Source organism: Lichenostomus cassidix, chromosome 12, assembly GCF_008360975.1.
Source record: "Lichenostomus cassidix isolate B80296 chromosome 12, HeHo_3.0, whole genome shotgun sequence".
In the NCBI taxonomy this organism is placed as follows: Eukaryota; Metazoa; Chordata; class Aves; order Passeriformes; family Meliphagidae; genus Lichenostomus; species Lichenostomus cassidix.
This window is the reverse complement of record NC_139493.1, coordinates 11,473,582-11,495,068: the sequence shown is the minus strand read 5'-3', so window position 1 is coordinate 11,495,068 and position 21,487 is coordinate 11,473,582. Positions and strand designations below refer to the sequence as shown.

Genomic DNA, 21,487 nt, shown 5'->3' with positions numbered 1-21,487 from the left:
CAGCTGCCCTGTCCTGACTCCAGGCTGAGGTCTGCATTCCCAGGACAAGGAGCACACGGGTGGCTGCTGTGTACATGTCCCAAGCCTGTGCCTTGCTCCCGCAGGTGAGAACTGTGAAGTGGACAGCCGTGCGGGGCGGTGTGTGCCCGGCGTGTGCCGCAACGGTGGCACCTGCACCAACAGCGCCGACGGTGGCTTCCGCTGCCAGTGCCCGGCGGGAGGCTTTGAGGCACCCTTCTGCGAGGTGTCCACGCGCTCCTTCCCACCGCGATCCTTCATCATGTTCCGGGGCCTGCGCCAGCGCTTCCACCTCACCCTTGCCCTCTCGTGAGTTCTCTCTTTCCTCTGCTGCACAGCAGCATCCTTGGTCCACCTGGCCCTGCTCTGGTGGCTCTTGTGCACGGCATGCTAGGCAAATCCAGAACTGCCTGATGCTCTCCAGACCCCTGTGTTACTGGCTTTGCTTCCCCATGGGGCTGCCCTGGCACCTTTAGCCAAAGGGCTCTAAACCTGCACTGCCATCAGCTCATCCCTTCCTGCAGTGCCTCTGCCCTTCCCTGCTGCCAGCTTTCTGTCTCTGTGCCAGGCCCCATGCTCAGGTCTCAGTGTCCCTGTGGTGGGATGCTGGTGCATGCCATGGGAGAGAGGGGATTTTCACGTGCTCCTTGAACACACCCTGCTCTCCTCCTTCCTCCCCTGCCCCAGGTTCAGCACTGTGGAGCCCAGTGGCCTCCTGCTCTACAATGGGCGCTTGAACGAGAGGCATGACTTCCTGGCGGTGGAGATCATCCAGGGGCAGGTCCAGCTGAAATACTCCACAGGTATGCTTGGCCCTGCCTGTTGTGGGATTTGTGTCATGAGAGCTGTGAGAAGGTCTGTGCTGAGTGGGGAGAGCAGAGTGCTGCCCTGGATGGAGCCTGTGCTAAGGGAAGCAGGGTTGAGAAGTGTTGGTGAGCATCAGTGGACAGCACAGGGGATGAGCTGTGTGTCTTGGGACTCTCCCTGGGCTTAGGAGTGGGGTTTGTGAGCACAAACCAGGACAAATCCTTTTGGTGTCTCTGCTGCTGTTCTATCCTTTTGTGTCACTATGAGCTTCACAAGGCCATCAGCAGCGCAGTGGGTTTGGTGCCTCAAGAACAGTGGGAATATCTGAGGGCTGTCCAGCTTCCCTCAGCCTGCCATCATCCCTGTCTCCTCAGGAGAGTCCAGCACGGTGGTGAGCCCCTACCTGCCTGGGGGTGTGAGTGATGGGCAGTGGCACACGCTGCAGCTCCGCTACTACAACAAGGTATGTGTACCCCAACTGTCCCCAAAATGCATGGCTCTCTCTCTCCACAAATGAGCGGCTCTGGCTCTCCTCTTCTCTGGTTCTATCCCATGGCAGGGGCTCTGGAGAGAAGGTAGAGGAGGTTTTCAGCTCTTAGGGATGGATGCAATAGAGCAGACAGCTCAGTACAGAGGCAGATTGACACTCAGGACCTCACTTGGAGGCTGTAGGAATGCACTCCATGCAGTGTCCTTGCCCATGTCCCTCTCTCGTACTGCTTGCTGGGCTTGGCCTTAGGTGTTCTTCCTGTATTGCTCACACCTCCAGGAGCACAGCTGAGCCTGAGCTATGCTCAGACCTTTCCTTGCTGTTGTGTGAACCCTTGGGTGTTTGGGTATGGGGAATGTGTGCTGCTGACAACCCTGCATTTGCTTTCAGCCCAAGGTCAGCAACCTGGGGGTGGTGCAGGGCCCCTCCAAGGACAAGGTGGCCATCTTGACAATAGATGAATGTGATGCCTCAGTGGCCCTGCAGTTTGGCAGCGAGATTGGAAACTACTCCTGTGCTGCAGAAGGTGTGCAGACCAGCTCAAAAAAGTGAGTTCCTTGGAACTGCTGCAGTGGGGAACTGCTGCACTGGGGAGCTGCTGCAATGGGAGGAGTCCCCTGAGGAGCCAGGCCTTCACATCTGGGACCTTGGCTCTGTGTGCCTGTCCCTGAGGATGTCTGCTTCCCAGCCTCGTGCACTGGGGAGCTGGTTGGGCAAGTGTGAGGTAGCTGTACCTCTTAAAGTCCTGGGCTTCTGATCCTGTAGGTCCCTGGACCTCACAGGTCCCTTGCTCCTTGGAGGTGTCCCCAACCTGCCGGAAAACTTCCCCATCACTCACCGGGACTTTGTGGGATGCATGAGAGACCTATTTATCGACAGCAAACGCATCGACCTGGCCTCCTACATCGCCAACAACGGAACTGCTGCAGGTACCAGTGCCTCTGCTCCTGCTGGTCCCTGCTGTGGGAATAGCTTTTCCTTCTCACTGGGCTGTAACAGCATCATGGCACCACAGCTGAGCTGAACAGCTTCTCACTGGAGAATAAGGCCTTCAGGTCCCCCTAAATGATCCAACGCCCACTTCAGCTAATGTTCTGCAAATATCCTCTGATCCCAAGTGCAGAGCATGTACAGCTGGCTGATCTGGGAGATACTAGATCATCAGCCCAGCTCTACAATGTCTTTGTTCTGTATAAAGAACTGCCAACAGCCTTGACCCTCATCCCTGAGCAGGCAGAGTCTGTGTGGACTGAGCAGCTGGGCTTGCCCCTCTGCCAGCCAGGGAAAAGGCCAGTGGGCAGTGGTGCCTTTCCGTGTGGGCTGGGGGGAGGTGGTGGGCTGGTTGAGGCTGAGAGAGGTGACTTTGATACCTCCAGGTTGTCATGCCAAGCACACGTTCTGCGACTCCAGCCCCTGCAAGAATGGTGGCACCTGTTCTGTGAGCTGGGGGACCTACTCCTGCCTCTGTCCTGTTGGCTTTGGGGGCAAAGACTGCCGCCATGGTGAGTGAGTGGGCATTGCTGGGCACAGGCAGGGTGGAGGTGTGCAAGGCTGTGCTGGGTTGCTGTGGAAGCAGAGTAATGGGTCCGTGTGAGATGAACTAAATCTGCTGTCTGCATCTAGTCCTCCCTGTGAAGTGCCCATCCCTTCTCCTCACCTCCACTTTCCTTTCCAGCCATGCACCATGCCCACTATTTTCAGGGCAACAGTGTCCTGACCTGGGACTTCAAGACAGATGTGAAGATCTCGGTGCCATGGTACCTGGGACTGGCATTTCGGACACGCCAGCAGGATGGGGTGCTTCTGCAGGCCCACGCAGGCCAGTACACCACCCTGCTCTGCCAGGTATGGCCACGGCCTCAGCCCCAGCACCATGGCCCAGCCTCTGCTGCTGTCTGCTCCAGGAGAGGGGGGAACCTTGTCCTCCCTGCTGGCTCCATCCCAAGCAGAGGGTAGTTGTGAGAGGCGTTTAGCAGGGATCGATTTCCCCCCAGTGCTCTGGTAGGGGATAGACTGGAAGCAGCCAGAGTTGATGAGGTCTTTGCTCACTGCTAGTGTTGCTGTTCCCTCTCTGCAGCTGGCTGGGGGCCTGCTCTCCTTCATGGTGAGCAGGGGGTCCGGGCGCAGCACCAGCCTCCTCCTGGACCAGCTGCAGCTCAGTGATGGGAAATGGCACGACCTCCAGCTGGAGCTGAGGGACGTCCACAGCGGGCGAGACTCACGCTATGTCATCACCCTCACCCTGGACTTTGGGCTCTACCAGGTAGGTGCTGCTTAAGACCCTGACACCAGGACAGGAACTGTGGGGGATGCTTGGAAAACACAGCCTGGGCTGTGCCTCTGCATCCCCAAAGAGGGCTGGGACAGCACTGGTGCCTGTTGTCTCATGTTACTCCTTTCCCTTATGCAGGACACGGTGGTTGTGGGAAACGAGCTACATGGCCTGAAGGTGAAACACCTGCATGTGGGGGGAGTCCTGGGCTCTGGCGAGGTGCAGAATGGGCTGAGGGGCTGCATACAGGTGAGTCCATTGCTCTGAGCCTTCCCTTTTCAGTGGGTCTGTTACGTGGAAAGTTGGAAATGCAAGTCTGGCAACTGCTGCCAGCATCTATCCTGCTGGTGTCACTCTTCCTCTGGGCACTCAAGGCTCTGAGGTGCCGTGGGATAGTGTTAAATAGGGGGGATGGGGAGTGGCTGCTGCTGTGGGTTTGTGGAGGGCAGGAGAACTGGAGCCTCATGTGTCTGTCTTAGCTTCACTGTCAGTTTGTCACCTGCACTGCAGGGTGTGCGACTGGGTGACAGCGTCACTGGGACTGTGCTGCCCAAGCCCAGCCATGCCCTGCGGGTGGAGGCTGGCTGCAGTGTGCCAAGCCCCTGTGACTCCAACCCCTGCCCAGCCAACAGCATCTGCAAGGATGAGTGGCAGAGCTACTCCTGTGTCTGCCAGCCAGGTAGGACCTGCAGCACCCTGCCACTCCTCTACTCTTCGTGCCTGCTTATCTTCTCCTCTCCCCCTGTGACTCCCTCCTGGCCTGTGACTTGCCTGTCCATCCCTTGGGCAAGTCACATCCTGATCAGACACTCATCAATCTTTCTGGAGGGCAGAATCCCTCCTGAGCCCCTTGAATTCACTCTTTGGTACGCTGGCACCTCTCAAGGGAGAAGGTACTTGCTTTACACGGTGCTCTCTGTCCACACCTCAGGGTACTATGGAGGGGACTGTGTGGATGTGTGTCACCTCAACCCCTGCAAGAACAAGTCAGTGTGTCGCCGCAAGCCAGGCTCACCCCTGGGCTACGAGTGCGAGTGCAGCGGGAACTTTTTTGGGCAGTACTGTGAGCACAGGTGAGATACCGGGCAGGACCATGGCCTTCATGCCTGGCTCCATGCTGGCCTCATCCTGGCTATGGGACCTCTCAGTGCCACCTGCCTCCTTGGAGCTGCTGAGCAGCTGGACTGGTGGCAGGACAAGGCCTGGGGAATTTGGTTGTTCTAACATCAAAGGTATTTCTCTCCCTAGAATGGACCAGCAGTGTCCGAAGGGCTGGTGGGGAAACCCCACCTGCGGGCCCTGTAACTGTGATGTGAGCAAGGGCTTTGACCCCGACTGCAATAAAACCAACGGGCAGTGCCACTGCAAGGTAAGGGGCAGCTGTGCCAGTGGGGACATGGACCATGGCTTGCCTGGAACCCTGCTTATTCTTGATGCTATTCCTTGTCCCCTCCAAAGGCCTGGCAGTTGCCCAGGCCCTGCTTTGTGTGCCCAATTATGGGCTGGATCCCTGCTCATCTCAACTGTATAGCCCTACTGCCCCAGCATGGTGATTACAGGGGCAGTGGGGTGCTTGCAAGTCAGAAGAGCCTTGACCTTCTCTGGCTCTGGGGGTTCCCGAGCCAGCCTCAGCTGCTGTCCCAGTGGGCTCTCTGATGACTGTCCCCATCTCCTCCCAGGACTTCCACTACCGCCCCAGAGGCAGTGACACCTGCCTGCCCTGTGACTGCTACCCCGTGGGCTCCACCTCACGCTCCTGTGACAGGGAGACGGGTCGGTGCCACTGCCGGCCTGGGGTCATTGGCCGCCAGTGCAACAGCTGTGACAGCCCTTTTGCCGAGGTGACGCCCAGTGGCTGCGAGGGTGAGTGTGGGCAGCTGGTGTCCTGGGGCTTGGTGTTGGTGGCCTGGCTTTGTGACTGGTGTGTCTCCACAGTGCTCTATGACGGCTGCCCCAAAAGCCTGAAGGCGGGTGTGTGGTGGCCCCAGACCAAGTTTGGCTTCTCGGCTGCAGTGCTGTGTCCCAAAGGCTCCTTGGGTGAGTGGGGGATATGATGGGGAAGGGAGGGGGCAGCCTGGCTGTCCTGTAGCAGCCCTGGTGATATCACTCTGTTCTTGTGCTACCCCAGTCCTGTTAAGCTGCACTTGAGGTTTGGGAGAAGGAAGTTGGAGGAAAGAGTGCTACAGCCTGGGGAAAAGCAAAGAGCAAAGGGTGCTGCAATGGAACTGGGGTTGGGTACAATCTATGGGGTCTAAGGCCCAACACCCAGCCATGGGGCTGTGCTTTTCCCTCAGTCTTCATCCCTGTCTTCTTCCTACTGCTTTTTGGGTTCACCAGGCTCAAGGCTGAGGTCAGGCCTGGCATAGCACTCTCAGTGCCTTGTTGTGGCTCTACCAGCCCCATCCCCATGTGCCCTGCAAGGGAAGTGGGCCACGGTGTGCTGTCAGGTGAATGCTGGGTAGGAGTCAGCATCCTGAGCTGGAGGAGGCAAAGCTGTCCTCAGTGACAGAAAAGGTGTCAGCAGGATGTCTGGGAGTGTAGGGCAGTGCAAGCCCCAGGAGACAATCCAAACCCTGTCCTTCTCCAGCCGTTTGCCCCAAGAGGAGGCAGGTTCGGCTCCTAACTGTTGTCGCTTCTCTCCCCGGTTCTCTCGCCCTGCGTGCTCAGGCTTGAGGGGTGCAGGTAAGGTTGTTCCCATCTCCTTATCCCTGTGTGCTAAGGGCTGCACCACACGGCTTTCCCTCCCTGCTCCCTGCCTGACACCCTGCACACCCCTGTGCTTTTCCTGCTGCTTCTGGAGCTGCCAAGAGTCTTCCCAATGCTTTGCCTGGCCTCACTGCTCCTACACGCTGTTCCCTGCTCCCAGCTCACTAACCAGCACAAGCCCAGCTGCAGCCGCATGCAGCCCCTGCCACCCGCTGTGCCGAGCCTGCAGTGTTGGCTCTGGGTGGGTCCGTGCTCTGCTCCCTGGCTGGGATGGATGCTGGCTCTCCTGGCTGGCTTCTCGCTTGCTTAGGCTGGGAGGGGAAGGAGCTGGTGGTGAACAATGGATGGTGAGGCCAGGGAGGAGTGGCCATGGGGTGGAAGAAGGGGGAACTGTTTGAGTGGGGGGTGGTAGGATGGTGGCAGGAGCTGATGGGCAGGCACAGCACAAGGTCCTGTTCCCTCTGCCTGGCTGGCAGGGGAAGGCACAAGGAGCTGGGGGTCAGATCTTGCCCAGATCTACATCTGATCAATCCCTGTTCCATGCAAGGGGAATGCCATCAGTATGGAGACTTCCTTGTTCTTCCTGCTCCCTGCTGCAATGGCACTGGTCTCCCTGTGCTTCTGCAGCTGGGAGAAGGGTGGATGGGAGGACTGCTAGGAGCTGGAGGTGGTGGGAGGGGGCACACTTGTCACTGGGGCTTTTCTGAGCAGCAACTGGAGTCTGCTCCAAGCTTCCTCTCCCTGCTACGGGCACCTGGGTGGACCGCTATGCCCTGACCCTGTCCCCAGGAGGACCTGCTCCACAGTCCTGCTGGGTACACTGGGGTTGCCTGGTTTCTCTTGCTCAAAGTGTTTGTTGTGACACTCCCAGCCACGAACACTTTTCTCCATGTTGGCTTTAACATAATTTTTGATGATGTTTAACATTCATCCCATTCAAGGTGGAAACTCCCTTGCTGTGCACAAGGGCTCGGGCTCCAGCCAGGGATTGGGGGCTGGTGCTGGATACTGAACCCACACTGCTGGATCCTCCACACTGGTTTCCTCCATCTCACTTCTCCATCCCCCTTGACTGCATGAGCTCATGTCAGGGACTGGTTTTCCAGCCCCACACACAGAAGGGCTGTTGTGCTCCTGGGATGGCTTTGCCCTTTAGAGAGAGCAGGACCTCAGCAGGCATTGCAGGCTGTCAGCTGAGGGATGCCTAGAGCTGCCTGGGCTTCTGTAGCTTGGCGTCAGATGTGCCTAAGGACACAATCACATCCGCTGGGGCTATCCCAGTGTAAGTTCTGCCAAGTCACTGAGTCCTTTTTGTAATTCTGTGTGATGGTACCTGGTGTGATGCAGCCCCAAAGCACACATAGGCACCCAGCTCCTGGAGGGAGGGGAGGGAGAGCTTGCTGAGGTATTACAGACCAAAAGTAGAATGGGTTGCACTGGTGCAAAGCCAGATGATGACCCTGGGGTGTTACAGGCCCTCCCTATCACTTGCCATTGGCGCCCTTTGGGATTAGCTGGTGCAGAGAATCCCTGCTGGGGGGATGCAGCAGGGTAGCTGTGTATCCTGTGCTGAATTTCCAATAAGCCCTTCCTTCTTGTTTTAGGTGCAGCCATCAGACACTGTGATGAGGAGAAGGGCTGGCTGGAGCCAGATCTCTTCAACTGCACTTCACCTGCCTTCAAGGAGCTGTCCGTGCTGGTAATCCATTTGGCTCTGCATCTCTGATAGAGCAAGAGCTCTCTGAACAAGGGCTCACAGAGTTCAAAGCACTCAGCTCTCCAAGGGTGCCTGGAGTACGAGAGGGCCTTGCCACAGTGCTCAGCTCCTTCCCCAAAACCCATCCTGTGGGAGCAGGGAGCTTAAGTTCACTTGGCTTCATTTAATCTGTCTCCCCCTCAGAAATGACCTGTGTCCTGCCAGAGTATTTGAGAGGAAAATAAATAACTCTGATCAGGGCTGAGTGGTTTGAAGCTGGTGGGATGTCTGCTCCATGGGACCTCTGTAGCCCCTAGATTCTGTCAGGGACAAATCCCTTTGAAATATCCAGGCAAGCGTATTCAACACTTGTATGTCATCTAGGCTGAATTGAAACTGAAGCCAGAAGAGTTTCCAGGGAAGTATTGCTGGGGCTTTGTCCTGTCGTTTCATCTCCTTGGCTTCTGTCGTGTTCAACACTGGTTTAGCTGAGCCAGTGCACACCCTGGTGTGTTGCTGGAGGCTGGCTGGCTGGCTGCTAGATGTGGTCCCTGGTCTAGTGACCACCACTGGGAACGTCCATGGCTTGTGCCATGGCTTCAAAAATAATCTCTGTGTCCAGCAGGGCCTGCAGCATCCCAGTTTCCTGGTAAGGAACCTGCTGAATCGTTTAACCCCCTCTTTTTTCCTCACTGGCAGCTGGAGGGCTTGGAGAAGAACAAGACTGAGCTCAACACAATTGAAGCCAAGAAGCTGGCGCACCGGCTCCGGGCTGTGACAGACCACATGGACCACTACTTTGGCAATGACGTGCACATTGCTTTCCGCCTGCTGTCCCGCCTCATGGCCTTCGAGAGCCAGCAGCATGGCTTTGGCCTGACAGCCACACAGGATGCCCACTTCAATGAGGTGAGTCCTTCTCCCAGATCAGAGTGGCTTCTGATGCTGCTTCTCTTAGCAGCCACCCTTTGTTTTGGAGGGGATTGAGGATGTGGCAGGACCCTGTCAGGAGCACTGGCCTCCTCAGTTCACACAGGTAGTGACCCAGGGAAGCAAGACCCTGGAGGTCATCTGCATGGTCAGGGCTGGTGCAAAGAGTGGATGAGGAGAGACAGAGAACTGGGTTTGCTCAGCCTGGGAAGGCAAAGGGAGATCTTACTGCTGCTGGCAAGTCCCTCATGGCAAGGGTGCAGGGAAGGTGTGTCTTATAAGGCACTGGTCGATGAGGCACTGAGGGTGGGAGCCAATCATAGTAGAAAGTACTTCTCTTCCCAGAGCCCTTGTGCAGAGAGCACAGTGCTGCAGTTTGGGGGTGGTCAGGAGAGGCCCAAAAGCAATGCTTATCCTTTGCCCTCACGTCTCTCCCATTCAGAACCTGCTGCGTGCAGGCAGCTCTGTGCTGGCGCCCGAGAACCGGGAGCACTGGGCCATGCTGCCACACGGGGAGCACGGCAGTGCCAGCCTGATGGAGCAGCTGCGGGACTACTCGGGCACATTGGCCAGCAACATGAAACTCACCTACCTCAACCCCGTCGGTGTTGTCACCCCCAACATCAGTGAGTAGGAGCTGGCTGGGGCTGGCTGGGGTGGTGCAGAGACACTCCTCCATCACACCTTGTTCCCTTCTCATCTCACTTTGTCTCAGGGAGCATGTTGATAATGTCCTTGGTGGCTCTCTCAGACATGAGGAGATGTTTGTGAGAGATTTCCTGGTCCCATCCCTGCCTGGACTAGCTGACCTCCAAGAGCCAGCAGAGCCAGGAGTGTGCTGCCTGCTTCCAGTTACTTCACAGTCTCTAGTGAAAAAGCAGCTGGCCTTGGTGGCAGAAGTAGTCTGCCCCATGGCAGAGCAAGGATCTGGGCTGGGAAGGAGCCCTGCGGGTACTGAGATTTTGTGTCATGCCCAAACACAGGTCATAGCCACAACCCAGCCTGTGGCTCCCATGGTCCCTTTGCCAGGGACTTGAATCCTGGGGTGCCCTGGAGCACAGCTGCTCTCCAGGTGTCCATCCTAGAGCTGATTTTCTCTGCCTTGCTCCTCCACAGTGCTGAGCATCGATCGCATGGAGAACCACTCCCACATCCGCCGGCGCTACCCTCGCTACCACAGCAGCCTCTTCCGGGGCCAGCCTGCCTGGGACCCCCACACCCACGTGGTGCTGCCCCTGTCAGTGCTGAGCCCTCCGAAAGCCGAAGGTGAGCATGTGAGCATCACTCAAGGAACAACATGGGTGGGTGGCAGGAGAAATGTAGAATCACAGAATTCTACAGAATGGTTTGGGTTGGAAGTGATCTCTAAAAGCCATCTAATTTGCAAATACCCTACTGAGACCTGGCTCTGTCAGAGGTCGCAGACCCAACCCTGAGCTTTAGACTTCACCACATCCCAAAGGCTCCTGATGGTCTTGCAAATTGTCTTCAGAGCAGCATGTGTGTGTGTGTTCTCACCACCCCCTTGCACGCCCCAGCTGTCCCCACAGCAGTGCCCACACTGGCTGGGGGTGAAGGGAACTACACTGTGGAGAACTCCCCGAGGCAGGCACTGCCAGAGCCTGAGCCCACTCTCACTGTGGTCATCCTCATCATGTACCGCACCCTTGGGGGGCTGCTGCCTGCACGCTACCAGGTGGATCGCCGCAGCGTCAGGTATGTACTCTCCCCTTTGCACTGTCACCAGTGGGAAGGGGCTGGCTGGAGTCTGTTCTGTTCCCCCTGGCAGTTGCTGAGACTGTCTGCAATGGCAAGGGTTTGGTTCCCAGTCGGACAGTTCCTCAGTGTTCTGCCTGTTCCCCACATTGGTGCTGCTCCGTCCATGTTTCCCAGCCCGCTGTGGACTGGGCAGAGCTCTTCCTTCTGAGATGTCAGAGCAGGACATCAGAGAAGTCCCTGGGGGTCTGCAGCTGCAGACAGTGGTGGTAGAGCTCTGTTGCTCCTTGCAGGCTCCCCAAGAATCCTGTGATGAACTCCCCCATTGTGAGTGTGTCTGTGTTCAGCAATCACACCTTCCTGCGAGGGCCCTTGGACACCCCTCTTGTGCTGGAATTTTACCTGCTGGAGACAGCCAACAGGAGCAAACCTCTCTGTGTCCAATGGAACCACTCCAACCTGTGAGTCGAGCATGACCATGCCACTCTCTTTGAGTTGTTTTCCCCTCACACCTCATTCCCCAAGTTTCCCTGTCTGTGACAGCCTGTGTGCCTGAGCAGCATTGGGATGTGGGGGTTTCTGCCTGCTCCTGTGGGATTTGTTTCTGCTGGTAGGGTACAGCAGGGTCATAGAATCATTTAGTTCGGAAAAGACCTTTAAGATCATTGAGTCCAGCTGTTAACCCAGCATTGCCAAGTCCACCAGTAACCCATTTCTGTGAGTGCCATATCCCCACTCTGTCTCCAGTACTTCAGCTGTAGGAGTGCAGTTATATCTGCTGGTAGAAGAGCCTTGTCAGTCACCCCTTTTCTCTGCAGTTCCTTCCCCACACACACATTTGTGTGTCTTCTCTCCTAAGTGAACTCTGCTTTTTGGTGGCTGCAGGACCAACCCCTCTGGCTTCTGGACGGCCAGGGACTGCGAGCTCGTGTACCGAAACACCACCCACGTCCACTGCCAGTGCTCCCAGTTTGGCACCTTTGGGGTTTTGATGGACAGCTCACACCGAGAGGTAACCTCAGCCTGTGGGGCTGTGGGTGATGTTGGGGCTCTTAGCTGCTGGGTCCCAGCACAGGCAGAAAATGTCCTGGGCAGAACAAAATTCCTTGTGGGACACAAATATAGTTTTGAGACTTCTACAAGCTTCCTCTGTTTGCCTCTAACTCTGCTTTTTGCCTTTGGTTCTCTGCTGCTGCAGCAACTGGAAGGTGACCTGGAGACATTGGCAATTGTCACCTATTCCTTGGTGTCTCTCTCCTTGGTGTCTCTGCTGCTGACCTTCTCCTTTCTGACCTGCCTCAAAGGTCTAAAGTCAAACACACGTGGCATCCACTCCAACATATCTGTCACCCTATTCTTCTCTGAGCTGCTCTTTCTACTGGGTATCAACCGCACTGAGAACCAGGTCTGTGGGCTTTAACAAGTTTGTCTGTGGTGTTGAGGGTGAGGTGCGGATGATGCCATTAGCACTGGCACAGTGGGACCATCTCTGAGTGGCTTTTGTCTCCCCAGTTTCTTTGCACTGTGATTGCCATCCTCCTCCACTGCTTCTTCCTCTCCACCTTCGCCTGGCTCTTCGTGCAGGGCCTCCACATCTACCGCATGCAGACTGAAGCGCGCAACGTCAACTTTGGGGCCATGCGTTTCTACTATGCCATCGGCTGGGGAGTGCCTGCCATCATCACTGGTAAGAGCTGCTTGTGCTACAGCCATGCCCCAACCAGCTGTGCTGCTTCTCAGCAGCCTCCTGACCACCTCATGTTGCCCAGCTCACCCAGTGTGGAGGGCTGATGGTGGGCTTGCCAGAGTCAGCAGTGTTGACAGCAAGCAGTGCTGTGGTGGTCAGGGTACCACATAAAGGGCTGTCATCTTGCCTTCTAGGGAGAAATAATTCCTCAGCACATCTCCTCAGGACTTGTAGTTAAAAGTCTCTTTTAACTACACCACTCCCAAGCCTGCTTACTTGGGTGACCTGCTGCTGGCAGTGAATGCCTTCTGGACTGAGCTGTGTCAGGGACACCTGAGGAAAAGGAAATAAAGTCCCTGTTGCTGAGTCTCACAGTGCTGACTCCTTCCCCCTGTGGTGGGGAAGCCTGTGCACAGGGCAAGGAGCAGGGAGAAAGTCCCTTTGCTGCTGAGAGTGCTGGCATGGGATTGACTTGATTTGGACAAGTCCAAGGCTGCTGGGTCTGGGCCTGACCTCTCCCTTCCTCCTGCAGGGATGGCCGTTGGCCTGGATCCTGACGGCTACGGGAACCCTGACTTCTGCTGGATTTCCATTCATGATAAGCTGGTCTGGAGCTTTGCAGGCCCCATTACTGTCGTCATTGTGGTAAAACCCTGTCCTGTTTCACCCACAACCCTCTCCTGCCTCCCTCTCTGCACCATGGGCACTCACCCCTCCTTGGCTGCCCACTGCCTGTCCCATTCTCTGTGTCCCTCTCCCTCAGTTAGAGGCCCTTTTTGTCCCTCCTCACTCCAGCCAAACCTGGGGGAGGCCATGGCTCGGGCATGAAGGGGAAAGGAGGGGATGTTTGCAGGGCCTGGTGGACCTGGAGTCTGCCCATATTCTGCACTGGGGAGGTCAGGTCAGAGCTAGCCCTTGGCACAGCTTCTAATTAGTGCCAACACTTTCAGATGAATGGGGTCATGTTCCTGCTTGTGGCCAAGATGTCCTGTTCCCCAGGCCAAAAGGAGACCAAGAAGAAAGCGGTTCTGTGAGTATTAGTGGCCAAACTCCCAGCAGAGCTCTGGTAGCTCGTGGTTTTTAGCATTTTCAGTGACCATCCTCCTTTTACCATCACAGAGGGCCCTCTGTGCATCAGTGTCAGCCTCGCAGCCAGTCTCCTCTCCCACACCTGCCAGCCACATTAACCCTTCCTAAACTTTGTCCTTTCCTCTTGTTCCTACGTCCCCATCTCCACACTGACCTACCAACTCGTCCCCTTTCACCACCTGCCCTCACAGCCACATCTTGTGTCTGCTTGGATTCAGCACTCAGCCCTTGTCAGCTATGGGCACCTGCTTCTTCCTCTCCTACATGCTCCTGAGACCTTTCCCCACTCCCTCTTGAGCCCACCCTGAAGCGTGGCTCAGCTCTCTGTGGCTCTAAATGACCTGCGTCATTTGGGCATGTGTTTGCCATGTGTGATCCAGAAGGGAAGGCCTGGGAGTCAGGGGAGCTGGGCTGCTGTGCAGGGATGTGCCCGCAGTGCTGGGTGCAGCAGGGAGGTCTCTGCAGGAGCTTTCCCCTCTGGATCTCTGTCTGTGAGCACTAGACTGTAGATTAACAGTACGCACTAACCTCTCGGTGTGTGTCTGTGTCCCTGTCTGTCTGTCTCTCTCTCTCTCTCCAGCATGACGTTACGGAGCTCCTTTGTTCTGCTTCTAGTTATTAGCACTACCTGGCTCTTTGGCCTCTTGGCTGTCAACAACAGTGTCCTGGCTTTCCACTACCTCTACACTGTCCTCTGCAGCCTCCAGGTAACTGCCCGGCCTCTGCTGGGGAGGGCATGGGTCAGCCCAGGAGAGCATCCCTGTGGTCCCCACGGCCCTCTGTGGAGAGTGGGTGCCCTGAGCTGAGCTCCCAGCATCTCACTGAGCTCCTTGTCCCTTCTGCTGTCACCTCTGTGGCACTGAGTGACTCCTGCCAGTCCTTGCTGCTGTGCCTGTGGTGAGCAGTCACACAGAACAAGAAATGGCTGCAAGGCATTTGGTTCAGAGGTGACATCCAAGGGATAGCAGGGACCATCTGGAGGGAAGGTGCCTCCATGTCCTGATAGGGCAGAGCAGGAGGACAGCATGTGATGGAGATGTTGGACACCCAAAATACGATCCATGGCAGCACCCTGCCAACCTTCTCCCACCACTGTGGCTGGTGTTGCTGCTGGGGACCCTGCCATTTGCTCCTTGGCCACTGCCAGACAGGAGGACACCCCACTCTTTCCTCCCTCATCCATGGCCACTATGGGTGTTAGCTTTCCCTGGTATTGGGGGTCTTTGGTGCATCCCAGTCCTGTGGCCACACTGGGCTCTGGAGGAGCCAGGGGCTGTCCTGCTGCTGGCACTGTTGGCAAGCAGCTCAGCTGGCAGTGAAGGCCTGTCTCTCATGGCATCTCTCCCCACAGGGCCTGGCAGTGCTGGTCCTGTTCTGTGTGCTGAATGAGGAGGTGTGGGAGGCATGGAAGCTGGGCTGCCTCAGCAAGAAGGGGCAGAGTGAGGAGGCCACGAGGAGCACACAGGTGGGCGAGAGCAGAGCAGCCCAGGGCGCTGGGCTCAGGCTGCATGTCTGGGACAGGAGCTGACAGGGATGTCCCCACTTCCCCTGGGCTGCCATGGCAACTCCTTAACAGGGCACATACCCTCTCCCACCTCCCCAGGGCCCCAACGCCTACAACAACACAGCACTGTTTGAGGAGAGCGGGCTCATCCGCATCACCCTGGGGGCCTCCACCGTGTCCTCGGTGAGCAGCGTGCGCTCTGCCCGCACCCACTCCAGCCAGCGCGCTTACCTCAGGTAGGGAGCAGCCGGGTTCTGGGGGACTGCGCTGCCTGGGCAGAGCCAGAGGCTCTTGCCAATATGACAGTTTGAGCCTCCCCTCTTTCAGAGACAACGTGGCAGCACGTCAGGGCTCGGCCCTGGATCACAGCCTGTTGGCCCACGCTGGCCCCACAGACATCGATGTGGCAATGTTCCACCGTGATGCTGGGGGAGGTAAGGCTCAGCCCCGTTGCTGGGTTTGGAAAGTTCTTCTCTGTACAGGCTCTGGCTGTATGGTTACATCTTCCACCCCATGTTCATCTGTGGAGAGGCAGCCATTGTGTCATTTAGCACAGCCTCTTCCTAGACAGATGGCAAAGGGCATAGCCAGTCCCCAAGGAGGTAGAAATGGGGGAGGCAACAAGGGGACATAGGCTGTTGTGGGATCTCTGGGGACGCTGGGCTCCACAGTGCAGCACAGGCATTTGACTCACTGGAGCTAGACCAGCTGGGGCTGGGGCATGGCACAGGGAAGCAGAGGCTGAGGGACATGTGTTTGCTCAGTCTGGAAGAGGAGGTAGAGGGAATCTTAGGGCTATTTGCAGCTGCCTTACAGGGAGGTGCAATAAGATGGAGCTGGGCTGCTCTCACAGTTACCTGGTGATCAAACCTGGGGAGCTGGCACAGGCTACTGCTGAGGGAGGGGCAGCAAGGGCTAAGGCACTCTAATGAGCATGGTTCCTGACAGCAGGAACCTCTCCCACTCTCATTCCAAATGTCTCCCTGACACACTGTGTTCCTACAGACCAGGACTCAGACTCGGACAGTGACCTGTCTCTGGATGAAGAGCGCAGCCTCTCCATCCCGTCCTCAGAGAGCGAGGAGAACGTACGCCTGCGGGGTCGCTTCCAGCGCCAGCTCAAGCGGGCGGCACACAGCGAACGCCTCCTCACTAACCCTGCCAACACCACTCCCAAAGGCAAGTCCCGGGGCTTTGGCAGGGAAAAAGATGAGCTCAGCTCCCTGGGGGTCAGGCCGTGTCTTGTGATGGCTCAATTGCTGCTCATGGAAATATTCATCCCTCTTCTCTGGGGTCTGGTTTGCTGTGTCCTTCATCAGATGTGGACGGCAATGACCTCATGTCGTATTGGCCAGCTCTGGGCGAGTGCGAGGTTCATCCCTGCTCCCTGCAGAAGTGGGGCTCTGAGCGGAAGCTGGGATTGGACATCAATAAGGATGCAGCCAACAATAATCAGCCAGACCTGGCTTTGACCAGTGGGGATGAGAACTCCCTCACCCAGACCCAACGGCAGAGAAAAGGTAACAATCTGGAGCAAACAGGCAAGGGTGGCCTTGCCTGTCTCAGGTTGACGTGACACTGAAGGCTCAGCATCAGATCCGTGTGGCCATGCCCTTGGGGAGGCATGGCTTATCTGCCTGGTTTTCCTGCTCTTCTTGCTGTTGTGCAAATATTTGACTTCTCTTTCTGTCCGGTGCAGGGATTTTGAAGAACCGCCTCCAGTACCCTCCGACTCTCCAGGGCTTGCCACCCGTTGGCAGGATGACAAATGAGCTGACGTGGTACAAGACATCCACGCTGGGTCACAGGGCTGTCCCTGCTGCCTCCTATGGCAGGATCTACTCTGGGGCCGGCAGTCTGTCGCAGCCAGCCAGCCGGTACTCGTCCCGCGAGCAGCTTGACATGCTGATGAGGAGACAGATGTCCCGGGAGCAGCTGAGCAGGCACAACTCTGGAGACTGCTTGGAAGCTGTGCCTAGCCGGCATGGGTCCAGAGAGGAGCTGGACACTATCCCCAGCAGGCATGGGTCTACTGAACACCTGGAAACTATCCCCAGCAGACATGCATCTAGGGAAAACTTGGATCTACTTGCTGCTAGGCCCAGTCAGAGAGATCATGGGAACACACTGCCCCGGAGGCAAGGCTCCAGAGACTGCCTTGATGCTTTACCCTGCAGATTTGGGTCAAGAGAGCAGCTAGACTGTGGGCCGGTAAGAGAAGTCTCTAGAGAGTGGCTAAACACATTGCCAAGTAGGCAAGTGTCCAGAGACCGAATAGACATGCTGCCAAGTCGGGATACTTCTCGAGAGCAATTGGATTTGCTTTCTAGAAAACAGCCTTCAAGGGACCTGCTAGCATCAGCTAGACAAGCTTCAAGGGAGCAGCTGGACTTTTTGTCCAGAAGATCTAATTCCAGAGAGCCTCTGGACACAGTGCCTAGCAGGCAGCCCTCGCAGGACAACCTGGGGAGTCTCTCTCGGAGGCAGCTGTCTAGGGAAAGCCTAGAACCGCTGTCAAGGAGACAACCTTCTAGGGAGAACCTGGAGGCCATTCCCAGTCGACATCCTTCCACTGAACAGTTAGATATCCTTTCTTCCATCCTTGCTTCTTTTAATTCCTCCGTCCTGTCCTCGGTGCAATCTTCCAGCACACCTTCAGGCCCCCAGACCACCGCTACCCCCTCTGCCATGCAGACCTCGACGCCCTCTGCAGTGTGTCCCTCGACACCTCGTTCTGCCACCTCCCACAGCATTTCAGAGCTGTCACCAGACTCAGAGTAAGTGTGCTCCTTCCTTCCTCAGCCAGGTCTTCTGCATTGTCTGCCTGCCTGGCTTCTTCCCGAAGGGGTTTATTTTGGAGGGAGAGGGCTGTGTAAGGGTGAGCTCCCCGAGTGAGTGGCAGGTGGTCCTAAATAGTGACTGGGCAGGGAGAAGCCTCAGGCCCTCACCTGTGGCCTGTGGGGACTCAGGGAGGATGTTCTGTGCAGGCAGGCTGGCCTCCTGGCTGGTCACTTGGTCAGTTCTGGTTCTAAGTCCCAATGGATGTATGCAAGGGCTAGACTGGCTGGAGAGAAAGAGTCTTAGGGAAGCCCTGCCTGCCCCAGCCACATTTCTCTCCAGGGACTGTGTTCCAGTATGTCATCCCTTTCCCTCTAGCTCTGCTCCCTGCTGATATTGCTCCCATCCCATCCCATCCCATCCCATCCCATCCCATCCCATCCCATCCAATCCCATCCCATCCCATCCCTCTTTCCCTCTTCCCTGAACTCAGGGACTTGGAGGCAGTTGTTCCTGCCCTGGCATAGGAGAGGGTTTCTGCCCTGTCCCCATCTAGCATAGCAGGGGAAGGATGCTGGAGCAGGAGAGATGCTGTGGCTTAACGCTGTTTTTCTTTCTCTGAGAAGAATAATGAGAAACGATGGCCATTCCTGAGGGGTTGAAGCTGTCCACAAGAGAGATGGAAGAAGCAAGGCCCTTTGCCAGGCACTGCCAGCTGAGGTTTGGTATCCCCATGGAGCAGGGGCCAGAACTGATGGTTGTCAGAGGCCCAAAACCAACCCTGCCTTCCCCTGCCCTGTGGGCTGAGAGGCTGGCAGCCCACACCACCCACTGCTAGGAGCCTCCAGGCTCTTGGCTGCTGCCATGTTCTCCGTCACCTGCCTGGTGTGACAGGTAGTACTGGGCGAGGGTGGCATCTCCAACCCCCTGGGGCCAAGCTCTTTATCTGCGAGCTGTTTGTATGTGGGGTGTGCCTGTGTGTGTGTGGAGGGTGGGCAGTGGCAGGGGGACAGAAATGGAGCCCAGGATATGGGGACAGGGGAGGGTTTTCTACCTTTTTTTATCTTTGTAATCAGAGAGAAGAGAAATGTCTATGGTTATTTTTACGGATGGTCTGTTCCCAGGACCTAGAGCATTTGTTTCACCAACAGCCCCTTGCCAGTTTCTCTGGGGCTACCAGGACCACAATCCCAGTGGACTGGAGAAACAGTGCCAGGCAGTCCTTAATGCTTTGTTGGCACTGCTTTGTCCTATCTCCACTGAAGGGCAGCTGGGCTTGCTGCCCCCTGCTCTCCCACCGTGCAGCTCCACATGTCTTGGTGCCACCCTCCTGCCTGGTGTCCCTCAGCCCCCTGCAGCCAGGCCTCCCTTTGCCATCCTGTGGGATCCCCCCTTTAGGGCTGCTCTGTCTGTGAGCTGAGGCTGTGTGCCAGCGAGAGCACACGTGAATAGGGCAGCAAATTCAGCACTAGGAACCTGCTGGGGAGGAGACAAGCTCTGCTGTGCAGTCCTGTCCTGTACCAGGATGGTCTCACTCTCATCAGTGCTGGTTTCCTTCACTCAGCAAGTGAGCACTGTGTTTTTATCCACTCAGTGTTGTGCTCTTTAAACCTGCATGTTACAGAGCAAACCTCAGTTGGTTTGTGGGTCTAGGCAAGGAGCTGGATGACCCTTGCCCTGCTCAGCAGCAGGCTTGGCTTTCCCCAGAGCCAGTGCTCAGTCTGCAGAGGACTAGCATCCACAGGAGCATGATGTGGCTCCAGTTTCAGGATCCAGCATTGCCCAAAAAAATTGTATCTAGCTGGTTCCCTGCAGGCTCTGTGTACACCTGCTCTCCCCTGAGTAGCAGAGTACCTCAGCTCAGAGTGGGCTGAATTTTGGGAGATGGAGATAAACAGCACTTTGCCCTCTCTAGAAATTCAGGCTACCCTGATGGTGTCTGCTCAGCCTGGGGCCTGACCCCGAGCTGCTACTGGCCCTGCTGTGAGATGACACTTCTCTGTGCCTACCCCAGCCTCAGGTCAGAGCATTTGGCTCGGGGGGCCAGCACGTTCCCTTTCACCCCCATGGTGCTCTCGGGGCTGCGTGACCGTGTGCTCCTTACTGCCTTACTACCACACTGCCGTGGCATCTTACTGTAGCCCAGCCTGACGTGTTTACAGGAGGGGACTCGTGCTGCAGTCCTCCAAGCCCTTGGGGAGGCCAAGGCCTCTTGGCTGCATCCACAAGTCAGTGGGGAGAGCATGGAGGGAACAGAAGGGCTGGTGACTGGGAGTGCCATGGGTCCCCAGCACAGCCCTGACAAGGCAGGCTCACTGTCATCCTTTTCCCAGGGATGAGGAGAGAAGGCCCTGCTGACATGTTTACATGCCATTCGGGACCAGTGTGCAGAGGGAAAGCTTGCTGGTCCCACATGCTGGGAACAGCCAGGCCCCTCCACGCTGCCCATCTTTGCCTTTGGGAACAAGCTTGTTTACAAGTTTCTCTCCAGCTGTGCAGTGCCAGCACCAGAGTCCTGGGATCCTGTCTCTGCTGTGCTGTAGGGCCCATGTTTCTGCCAAGTTGGGCATGGGTCTCTTTATGCTGGTGCCAAATGGAGAGCAAGTGTCAAGTGCCAAAAAGAAGAGAGCAGCGGAGCTGGTGGCCATCCCTGCAGAGCTGGTGGCCATCCTTGTTGAGCTGGGCCAGTCAAGAAGCAGGAATCTGTTTCTTGCAGACCAGTCTGCAGCTTGGTCCCTGATTGTAGTGCTGTGACCTGGGCTCTGGGGAGCATCCTCCTTGAGTTCGGGTTTTTCCTTTGGGGGATTTGGTTGGGGTTTTTTCCTCTCTCTGTCTCCTGACTCTGTTGGCAGGGAGTGGGGAGATGCCCACACCCCACCTCCAGCTGTGTAAAAGTGTATCATGGAAGCGCCAGATTTGGAAATAAAAGTCTATAAAATCGTGCTGGCCTCTGTGCCATCTCTTCCCGTGCTGGGGATCCATCACTGGGGCTATGGATGCAGTGCCTGGGCTCGAGGTGATATTGAGAAGGGGCTTGGGCAGGAGCTCACAGCCAGTTCCTAGGCTGATGGGGAGTCACTGTGGCCCAGGGCCAGGTGACCAGGGGATGGCGTCTTCATGTGCTGCCAATTGCTTGAACTAGGCTGTGTCCAGGCTGGTTCACCCAGAGATGGGACTGGCTGTGGTGGTGCCCAGCAGCCCTAGCCGTGGCTGACATGGCTGCAATGCCACAGTGGCTGTGGTGAGCTGTGTGGCTCGTGCCTGGCAGCTGCCAGCACCCACAACCTGACCTAGGCAAAGGGGAGAAGGTCCATTTTCCAAAGGCTGCATGACCTCAGCGGGGTCAAGCTGGCTGCCAGCAAGGAGGAGGAAGTGAGGGGAAGGGAGGCTGAGCGTGATCCTGGTGCCCTCTGTCCCTCCCTTTTGTTGAAGAGGAAAGAGCAGGTGAGCAAAGGGCAGCATTGATCCACAGCGCCCTGAGCAAGGGTCACCATCAATTGTTATCCCTCTGTCCCTTTCAGGCTTTGTCACCTGAGCAGCTGGGGGCTGAGATCAGGGCGGCTGTCAGGAGTTGTGCTGGCAGTGACAGGAGCTGTGATCCTGTCCTACAGCCCTTCCCGAGGCTGGCTGGGGCGTGAGGGCCAGGGAGAGCCGGTGGGGCAGTGAAGAGGGGCCAGGCAGAGTGACCAGCCTGGGGTGCAGGTGAGGGGCTGAAGGCTGGAGTGCGGGAGGGAATGGCACGGGTGGGGACAGGGAGCGGTGATAAGGAGGCAGTAAATGACATGGGGTGCTAT

The 21,487-nt window shown here is 56.8% G+C and overlaps 1 protein-coding gene across 5 annotated transcripts in view; it reads left to right on the top strand.

The window, feature by feature from the left end:
• The window catches only part of CELSR3 (cadherin EGF LAG seven-pass G-type receptor 3), a 31,506-nt gene extending 10,871 nt beyond the window's left edge, over nucleotides 1-20,635 (top strand). The window contains exons 3-36 of one of the 5 annotated variants that reach the window (XM_085072626.1): nucleotides 105-327; nucleotides 706-821; nucleotides 1,200-1,288; nucleotides 1,706-1,863; nucleotides 2,081-2,244; nucleotides 2,692-2,817; nucleotides 2,991-3,160; nucleotides 3,393-3,578; nucleotides 3,726-3,836; nucleotides 4,098-4,266; nucleotides 4,519-4,660; nucleotides 4,836-4,956; nucleotides 5,267-5,450; nucleotides 5,523-5,624; nucleotides 6,255-6,269; nucleotides 7,898-7,992; nucleotides 8,689-8,898; nucleotides 9,362-9,545; nucleotides 10,036-10,185; nucleotides 10,458-10,635; nucleotides 10,929-11,096; nucleotides 11,521-11,647; nucleotides 11,834-12,040; nucleotides 12,148-12,322; nucleotides 12,855-12,967; nucleotides 13,273-13,352; nucleotides 13,992-14,118; nucleotides 14,763-14,876; nucleotides 15,015-15,151; nucleotides 15,243-15,349; nucleotides 15,921-16,094; nucleotides 16,235-16,435; nucleotides 16,615-17,692; nucleotides 18,320-20,635. In XM_085072626.1, coding sequence (XP_084928752.1) covers nucleotides 105-327; nucleotides 706-821; nucleotides 1,200-1,288; nucleotides 1,706-1,863; nucleotides 2,081-2,244; nucleotides 2,692-2,817; nucleotides 2,991-3,160; nucleotides 3,393-3,578; nucleotides 3,726-3,836; nucleotides 4,098-4,266; nucleotides 4,519-4,660; nucleotides 4,836-4,956; nucleotides 5,267-5,450; nucleotides 5,523-5,624; nucleotides 6,255-6,269; nucleotides 7,898-7,992; nucleotides 8,689-8,898; nucleotides 9,362-9,545; nucleotides 10,036-10,185; nucleotides 10,458-10,635; nucleotides 10,929-11,096; nucleotides 11,521-11,647; nucleotides 11,834-12,040; nucleotides 12,148-12,322; nucleotides 12,855-12,967; nucleotides 13,273-13,352; nucleotides 13,992-14,118; nucleotides 14,763-14,876; nucleotides 15,015-15,151; nucleotides 15,243-15,349; nucleotides 15,921-16,094; nucleotides 16,235-16,435; nucleotides 16,615-17,692; nucleotides 18,320-18,347 — 5,729 coding nt within the window. In that variant the 3' untranslated portion in view covers nucleotides 18,348-20,635. The other 4 variants (XM_085072627.1, XM_085072628.1, XM_085072629.1 and 1 more) reach the window with 4 other exon arrangements.
• Nucleotides 20,636-21,487: the final 852 nt, after the last annotated feature.